Raw genomic sequence first — 9,682 nt, 5'->3', positions numbered from 1 at the left:
CTTTCCTTCAATAAATATTAGTGAAATCTAAATCTTCTAAATCTTCTACTCTAGCTGGTGACCCTGACAACATCTAAATGTTAGTGTAGCATGTAACATGGCAGCATTGGGGGCAGCATTTATGGCAAATTTTTAGAAGCTTTCTTAGCAAATACCCATTTGAAAGACCACATGCAATAGGTGAGCAGCAGTAGATTTCTTTAGGAAAAGCTCAATCTGATAGAGAAGGCAAAATACCTGAGTCCAGCAGATTTCTCTTTGTGAGCTGTAGAAACCGTTTGCCAGAGAAAATCAACCCTAAACTTCCAATGTTTTCAAAACTTTGTAGGCTTTTGGTGTGAATCCTTACTCTCTTTCTGAGAAATGTCAGAATAAGGCCTATGAACTTCTAAATTTAGCCCCTCAGGGGACCTATGGGGTTGAGCCAACTGTACTGCAGATTTGGGATAAATGCTGAACAGTGAGTGCTCTCTTGATCAGGTGGTCTCTCACCAGAGTTAAGTCTGAGCAGTAACTTTATAGCTTACTTTATTTGGTTTCAAGCTTGCATTGCTTTTTGTAACTTCATGTACCTCTTCATCTAGGCACCTCTTTATGTTGTAAACCACGGTGAGACAGGACCAATCCGATGCAACAGGTGCAAAGCTTATATGTGTCCCTTCATGCAGTTTATTGAAGGTGGAAGAAGATTCCAGTGTGGATTTTGCAGTTGTGTAAATGATGGTAAGTGGTGTTTCTCTGACCTGTGATTCATACCAATTCCATAAAACTAAAAAGAAACTTTATCCCTAAAATTATTTTCTTGACTTGCTGACTTGATGAGAAAATAGTTTAGTGAGATGCAGTAACTAGACCTATTTCACAAATTAAAAAAAAACCGACCTACCCAGGAAAAAGACATAGAAACATTTGTTCAGTACAATTTAAAAAAATAAATGGTGACTTACAAAGTCCAGTCTCCTATGATCAAAACTGTATTTAAAAATGTTATGTCTACATAGGATACAAAGCAGCTTGCACTGCTAACCAGAAGCAACTTTTGTGTGGGGAAAAAATTGATTTCTTTAAAAGGTCTAAATGTCCAGCAAGAACCAAATATTTAGAACCACGTTAGCCTAGTCCTGTCCATGACTGTGGATGCAATGGTTAAATAACCTATTAATCTTCCTGTGACAAGTGTTGGTTTTCACAGAAGATACCATGCCATATTTGTTCAAGTGTGCTGCATGTGACTCATAACTGTTCTTGTGCTCTTGGCTAAATCCCAAACCTTTGCCTGAACAAGCCTTTCTAGACATTTGTAGCAAGTTGGATTTCCTCGGCACAGATCACAGCAGTATAGTGCTTTCCCTAATACAGTAATCTTTTTCAACTCTGAAATGTGAACCCTGACAGACTCATTCCAGCTTCTTTTCTGCCTGATTGTCAAATGTTTCTACAAGCAGAGCGAATAACAATTTTCATAGTTTGTTCGCAATTTAAACTCTCATCTAGAGAAATTTTAAATATAAATGCATTGTGAACATTTTAAGAAAGACATTTAATTTGCAGTGTCATTTTAAATCATGTTTTGTATTACTACAGTCTTTTATCCAAGTCAGAAAGCTTTAAAAAAAACCAAACCAGAGAACTTTAATGAGGACTAAAAATGGCCAGCAAGTTAGGTAGATATTCCTCCGAGTTCCTGTCTCTCCCACTTTTTACAGGAAAAAATGTGAAAAATAAGCATTCTAAACATTATATTGATTGAGGAAAGATGAGCTGAAATCCAAAGGTGGACTCTAACCATCAGATTAGCAGCACATAAGTTGCTGGTGGCAAACCCACTTGATTTCCACTTAAATTTGAGAAGAAACTTCTTCTCAGTGAGGGTGACAGAGCACTGGAACAGGCTGCCCAGAGAGGTTGTGGAGTCTCCTTCTCTGGAGACATTCAAAACCCACCTGGACGCCTTCCTGTGCAACCTCATCTAGGCGTTCCTGCTCCGGCAGGGGGATTGGACTGGATGATCTTTTGAGGTCCCTTCCAATCCCTAACGTTCTGTGATTCTGTGATTCTGTGATTTCGTAATGCTTTGGAGTTCTGCACCTTTTGTCTGTAGCTGCAGAAGGTTCCCAGTATAATGGACTCAATGCTCTTTGCTGTACAGCAGACCAGGGCTGTGAACTTTGTAGAGCTATTTCCACTGAATGGTGGTTTTGGATAAAGCAGTACAGGTTTTAGGAGAAGTGCTGGTTTTACTGCTGTCCCTCTGCAGAGCTGAGGTGATTTGAATTAAGCTGTGAGCAGGCTGTATCTATGAATAAAAAAGCCACTCTTAAGTCTATATCCTGAAGGTAGCAAACTCCTGCCTGTGGAAATGACATGAGTCAGCCTGACAGTCTATAGGTGGGAGAAAATGGACATTTATGAGGGGACATCCCCTATCCTCCAAGTACCAAAGGAGCTAGCATTACTAGAATGTGGTGGGGTTTTGTTTGGGGTTTTTTTATAGCTAATGTGGGGGGAAAGAAGCATTGCAACCTGGCTAAGTGTTTAAACTCTTCCCTTGATCAGTAACAAAGGTGCCTATGTTAGTACAATATGTGTGTTTAAAGGAGTTGCTGGGTTGTTCCCATCCTCCCTGAGATATAAATGTTTTTTCTGCTCTTGTGTTGGCTTTTAGTCCCTCCATTCTTCTTTCAACATCTGGACCACATTGGCCGACGGGTAGATCACTATGAAAGGCCTGAGCTCTCTCTGGGATCTTATGAATATGTTGCTACGTTGGATTATTGCCGAGTGAGTATTTCCAGGATGCAAACTAATTTACAATTTTTTGTCAAAATAAACAAAAATCCTTTAAATACCTACAGTAGAGTAAAAACACTTGTAAGATGTATATCAGAGTTCAAGAACATTCTAGAAAATGTAGATGAATGTGGAGAATTTAAGCTTATAATACTATGTTTTGTTCTTTTGTGCTGCAGAGTATGAGAGTAGGAAGTAAGAATAACAAATAGTGCAGTAAAGTCATGGATCACCAGTCTTCAACTGGGGCGCTCCTTTGGTCCTAGCTAGCATGTTGCACTGTTTAGAGTTTATTTAGTGGAATTTATTTATTATTTAGTTGAATTTTATTTATCATGAGTTGAATTTTGTTGAAATTCTGACAGTGTTACATTTTAGCTGCATGTCTCTTACTAATTTTGAAGACAGACAGACGCCCTAAATTGCCTTCCCAGTACTGAAAATCTTCGTAAGGGAATTTGACATTGCAATCTTTTCCTGGCAAGTGCAGTTTTAGTATTCTGACCAATAAATAAGTTACAGTGGAAATGAGTTCTTTCTCCTAATATTAACTCACTGGAGAACTTAATCCAAAGCCCACTCAAGCCACTGTATTTGTAGTTGTTTTTATTAGAGAATTGCATTTGGTATGTCTGAAAGCATAAATCAATTAAACTTTTCAAACTTTAGATCCTTTTGCAAAACTGCAAGTGTGACTTCATCTGTCCACAGTGGGGACATATTTTTCTGGTTTTGCTGAAATCAGGCAGAATTTTCTTTCTGTCAGTGGAAATGAGGTCATGGTAAGGTTAGGAAAGACAATCGGATCCTACAAAGTCTTGAATTAGATACCAGTAACTTCTTCAGACATTATTGCTGGTACAAAGAAAATGAACAGGTTTAATTCTGCTTTCTTACTGGGGTGCTGCTCCAAAATCCAGTGAAATTCCTGAGACCACCTATATCAATTTTACTGAAATCTGGGTTAAACCCCAGGACAGGAGAGAACTGTAGTGAGACATTACAGAAATACAGTGCGGGATCCTTAGTCAGTGTACGTCCAGTGTAGCTCCACCAAATGTGGGTAAGCTTTGCTGATTTTGGGCTGCTAAACTTTTGAAAGCTTATGTGTACTGAATGGCTCTGTGCCATTTTCACAGCTCTTTTTCTCTACTCAAGTGTAACCCCGTATGATGCAGTTATTCTCACAATGCAGCTTTCAGTGCAGCAGCATTTGCCAGAGCTTAAATCAGGGCGTTTCCTTGAGAAGTCATCCAGCATGGTTGGTCTGTCTTGTTGCGAAGACCCAGCCATAGACTTACTAGAATGTTACAAAAAAGAGAACTTGAAAAATTAGCGCTTACTCTGGAAATGCTGAGTCATTAAATTTTAGAGAAGTTACCATTGTTGTTTTTCATTTTGCTCCAAGTTACAAAATTTTAATTCTTTTATAAATCCAGTTTAAGACCAGAACTGAAAAGTCATTTCCTTTTGTGCTTATCAAATGACAAGGATGAACAGCTACAAAAAATGTTAACAAATAACAGCTGTTTTCCATTATTACTCTCCTGCTAAGCGGATGTGGCAAGAGCACAAGTCCTCATTTCTACCATGTATTTGTCAGGAATTCTGCAGGGATTCTTTATCAGTCGTGATGCGATATGAGTTTAGAAGTAGTGTTTGATACAGTTTTTGAAACTAGATTCCAAATACAGTAAACAGAACAGCTTTTAAAAATACTGCTTGGTTTTAGTTGACAGGAGTTAATCCTGATTTATGTGATTCAAATGGAGTGAGATCAAGGGTATAAAGTTTAGTTTCAAGTGTGCCAGGGACTATGGACAAGTCATAATTCAAGGGTTAGATTTTTTTTTTGTAAATGGGAGTTTTCTGAGGTTTATTTTAAGTATAATTTGGTAAGTGATCACAGCTCTATACATGAAGGCTGCGAAACAGTAGAATGAAAAAGCTGTCCTGAATTTGACATCAATTAATGACCATTACTCATCTTAATGAGAATTAGGAAAACTGATCTTAGGGAGTATGATGATTACTGTTGCTATGTTCACTTTGTATGACCTTCCTATGGACATCTCTAAGCACTGCATTGCTTTATCTGAAAACAAAAATCCTTCATATTACTCTTTCTTACAGAAACTTGTGTCAGTAATGTATCTCACGATTTGTATGCCACTGACATTGACTATGGCTTAAAAAATTATGCTCAAATGAATCTATGCCAGCCCAAGTCACTGCTGTATATGCACCAGTTACGTACATTGAATTTTCCACTGTCGTTCTTTGATTATCTTACAGAAAGCCATCTTATTCTTGAAAGTACAGTTCAGCTGTCCAGAATGGACTGGAGCATGAGGTAGCAAGACAGACAGACAGGATGCAGATGATGACCATTTAGTACTGCTAAGAACTAAGATATTTTAATTCTGGTTCAGTACTTAAGTTGTATTTTCTGTTTCCAGATTGGTTACAAATCACTTAACAGTTGTTAGAGGCAAATGCTAACAAAAACTGAATTTAAGCATTTATACTAACAAAATGGTATTGCATACTGATATAGGGAATGCGAAAACTATATGGATAGAGAAAAAAAGCCAAAAGGCAAATTGGTTTAAACGCTTGAATTCCAACAGAAAATATTTGTGTTTCATCTTATCTAATAAACTATTACCCTTTACATATTTTATGCCATTATGATGCTATTTTCCAGTAAGAATTTTATTCCAGCGATGGACTTTACCCAGTACGTGTCAGCTTTCTGCAATAAATGCTATTTGTGATCCATTGCATTTTTCAAACAACTGAACGCTGTATTTACATTGTCTTATACTACCACCTGTACATTTTTTCAACGTAACAAGACACTGTCTAATTTTTCCTGTGAATGGTCATTTTTTCTGTAGAACAACAAGCCTCCAAATCCACCAGCTTATATCTTCATGATAGATGTATCGTACAGAAACATAAACAGTGGCCTAGTCAAACTCATATGTGATGAACTGAAGACTCTGCTAGATAAGCTTCCAAGGTAAAGAAACATAAGTATGCTGTGCTTATCTTGCTACACTGCAGTTTTCAGGCAGCTTTGCATGTTGAGAAGTAAAAAGAAGCTACATAAAATGTCAAAATTTACAATGCAGGCATTTTTGGGGTAACAGTGACCAAATGTTAATTTTGACACCACTGGCAGTTCTTAAACTTTGATGTCTGGCCTTACTATATGAATGGAAAGAACCTGTCACCAATTGCACATGTAGCATGCATTCTTTTCCTTTCTTGTAGTGAACTCTAGTGGTGTTATCAGCTAAGTCCTGGCTTGCAGTTCTGAGTTAACTTGCTGAAGTTCTGTTTACTCAATGCTGCTTTTCTTATTAAATCAAAGCCAAAATACTTGAGAACAGCAAGTCTCTCTAAAGCCATAGTGGTGGTGGCTTGTATCTTTAGCTTTTACTGTTAATTAGCAGAACTTTTAGAGCTGCTTGCTGTGCTGTAAGACTTTCTGTCCTGGTATCTATCTGAGAGAAGAACAGATCTTGTAGGCAGCAAACATTTTATGAAATACAGCACATTTGCTTTCTGAGCGTTAAACACACCGTAGTAATATTACTGCTGATCAATATTTATGACAATATATTACTTTAGTGCAGTTTAATATAATTTTTAGTACAGGATGTTAATATAGTTTCCGTTCAAGTTTAAATAATGCAGACACGCGTATTTAAATGAGAGCAGTGAAAGTCAGACCAAGAAATGAAGTAGACAAGACATTTCTCAGCGAAGGCACATACAACACTGGAGAACTTGCCTTCCAAATAACAGTACTTGCAGAGGAAGAGCAGACTTAAGAAATGGAGGGACCAAAGTAAGGAAGGGTGGGAGATAATCTGGGTTATGTTAAAAATCTTTTATCACATGTCCTTCTGGGATCTCTGTGCATGAAAGAAATTCCAGCCCAGGGTGGGGGGTTAGTTTGTCAAATGCCCATGTATGGCCATCTCTCAAGTACTTTGTCATTGAAGATTACACGGGAGACACAAGTGTTTGATATTATCCTGAACATATCTCAGAGCTTTCCATCAGGATTGATCATGACTCTGAAGATGATAAAAGGCATGAGTGTAGTAACAAAAAGCAGTTGGCACTTTACAAACACCTAGGCTTGAAAGTTGAGGAAAAATGAAAGCAACTGTATCTGCATCACAAAAAAGACACCTTGATTCTTTTCCTCACCAGCACTCTGCAGAAATCTGCTGCTAAATAGTTAGTTTGCAGGGATGGTTTTCATGGCCACTGGAAAAAACCACCAAAAAAACCCAAACAAAAAAACCCACATAAAAAATAAAGAAAAGACAGGCCCTTCAGTTTCTTCAAAGGCTTGTCTGTTGTCTTTAAATGATATTAATTAAAAAAAAAGAAGGCATTCCACCACAGTCTCTGGTGAGGCTTTTGTTTTGGTGCTGAGACACTAAGGTCACTGTGTGTTCATTTTTTGTTGCTGGAGAAAGACACCTGCAAAATTATTCTGCTGTTATCACATGAGGTGAAAGCCCCATGCTGGGAATTCACCCTGTGCTCAGATCCTTCAGAGGAAAGATGTGGGATAGCAAAGCAATCTGTGTAATCAAAAGGGCATTGGAATAAACACCTGTGCCAGTTAAGCCTGTGAAAATGGCTGTGAAGTGAGAAGTTAGAGGTAGCAAAGAAAGAATTAAGGTAGGTGGCTCAAAACCTGGTGTTAAGAGCTTTGTGGTTTTTTTTGTAGACTTGCAGCACACTAGAAAAAATATTATTTGCTTGCTTGAAATTTTAGGGCAGTCATTTCCGAACTTAGGTGTTCCAAACCAGAAACTCCTGACTGTACTTAAAGATATACAAAGAAATGTGTTCATAGAAATTGTGCTTATGAGCTCAGAAAATCAGGCTAACTAGTTGTGCAAGTAGGATTTTTAGGTGCATAATTTAAAAAAAAAAAAAGAATGCATTTCTGTACAGAAGATCCAGACATCTCATTCTGAGACTTTAAAAAGAACTAAATAGTGTGTGAGCTACACAAGCAATTGGCTGCTACAGACTGCCACAGGTAAGAGCAGTATCTGAAAAAGTTGTCCCAAATACCTGCTGTGTGACAACTTTGGGGCTGCTGGGGTGATGTGGGTATTTCTCTTTGAAGTAGGAAAGTGTGTAGCAAGTTACTTAACACCCTGTCTTCATCAGGCTCCTGAATATTCCCTGTTAATTATGTTACTAAAAACATCGTAGTGTCCAAGTGCTGGCTATGATTAGAAGTTTACGTTCAGAAATTATGCGTGTTGGAGTTACAGTATTTTGGAGGAATTATTTAAAATGCTGCTTTATGGAGTTTGTTCAATATAGATTGATTGATTTGTTTTAGATCCACGTAGCCCCTTTCTCATCTAGCTGTGTTCCCATAAAACAGAAGTGGTGGATTAACATTGTGGACTGACGTTAAAGATCATAGGCAAGAAAACCTTTTTCCCTCCCAAGCTCAAGGTTTTAGATGAAACTTTTGAACTGCCAATGACATTTTTATTTTCTCTGAAGACAAACAGATTGGATAGCCAGGAAAAAGGTTGACAGTGTTTTCTATTTGCTGTAAGAAAAAATAAACAAGAATTGCAGTAAAAGTGTGTGTATGTTGTTCTCCTCTTTAGCCTGATTTTTGACTCTGCTAGCATTTGTGAACTGGTGAATGCAGTCTGACTGCAGTGGAATGGCACGGAGGCCTTGCCATTGATTTTGGTGGAGCCAAGGCTTTATGCTCCTTAGAGGTATATTTTCAAAATAAAGCAGCCACCTGGCTGCTTTACTGTGGTGAAGGCTCAGGATGCCTGTTAACACTCCCTTGTTTCTTCAGAGATCAGAGTGAAGGATACATAGTAGAATTTTTTTTGTTATTTTTTTTTTTGCCCTAAAAGTGCCTAGTAATTGGAAATACTGTGCTAGGGCTCTGTTATTAAATTATTTTGCTGTGGTAGTAACATCTGTATGAATGAGTCTATGCACATTCTGGTGTCCTGTTTGTCCATTAGCATATTTCTTTGTGTGAAATTTTTTACGGTTGTAACCTTCTGTGAGTGACTTCTTTTATAATCTAAAGAAAATAAATCAGCTCGGGTATTTCTGTGGTTCCTATTGCTGCAGACTCAAAGAACTTTGTGGTACATAGTTCTGCCTCCTGGTGAGATTAAGCAATAATTCTTGCTGTTCTCCTTTTAAAAATGGAAACTGAGGCACAGAGAAATCAAATAATTCCTCTCAGATCATAAATGAAATCAGAGGCATAACTGGGAATTGAATGAGGATTTCCAAGTTTCAGTTCTTTGAATATGAAACTCCTGCCTCTCAAACATGAAAAAAGCATTAGACTACAGTCTCAGTGTTTGCTGGTTTTGTGACATCTCACCGTAAGTTAAGTAGGCAGCTTTAAACATTTATGTTGCTGTACAGAGCCTATGGGCTGACCTGTATAGCTGCAGGTACCACAGCTTGCTTTATCTGGTGTTTTTTTGTAAATTTGTGAGAGTAACTCACTCCTGCAATGAGAAGGTGCTATTTTATTAGTAATTAAGACCAATTTTTTGAATAAGATCACCTTTTACAGAAAAGTTCACTGAATTTAGAACTGCAAACTTGGTAAGAGCCTAACCAGTACTGTTAGTAATGCTCCTACTTAATGGCGCAGTGGGCTACCGCTCAGCAACCGAGGCCGAGCCTCTGCTGCCTGCAGTGTGCTTGCAGGTGTAGCTCTCGGCAGCAGTTTGCTCGCTTTGCTTGGCCTGGGAGCTTACCAGCAATAATGAGCCATTTCTGCAGTGCTTTTTCCGCATGATGCACAGTTATGGAGGATCTAAGAGCTTTTGCTGCTTAAAAGCAA

The 9,682-nt window shown here is 38.1% G+C and overlaps 1 protein-coding gene across 1 annotated transcript in view; it reads left to right on the top strand.

Annotated features, from left to right (window-relative positions):
• Window positions 1-584: 584 nt before the first annotated feature.
• The window catches only part of LOC104541857 (protein transport protein Sec24D-like), a gene marked incomplete at its 5' end in the record, with an annotated part of 21,175 nt that continues 12,077 nt past the window's right edge, over window positions 585-9,682 (top strand). Inside the window, 3 exon segments of the mRNA XM_010186008.1 lie at window positions 585-723; window positions 2,666-2,781; window positions 5,691-5,815. Of these exon segments, the coding sequence (XP_010184310.1) occupies window positions 585-723; window positions 2,666-2,781; window positions 5,691-5,815 (380 nt within the window).

The sequence above is a fragment of the Mesitornis unicolor genome, unplaced genomic scaffold (assembly GCF_000695765.1).
Source record: "Mesitornis unicolor isolate BGI_N332 unplaced genomic scaffold, ASM69576v1 scaffold24246, whole genome shotgun sequence".
In the NCBI taxonomy this organism is placed as follows: Eukaryota; Metazoa; Chordata; class Aves; order Mesitornithiformes; family Mesitornithidae; genus Mesitornis; species Mesitornis unicolor.
The sequence above is the reverse complement of the archived record's forward strand: the minus strand, read 5'-3'. Positions and strand labels throughout refer to the sequence as shown.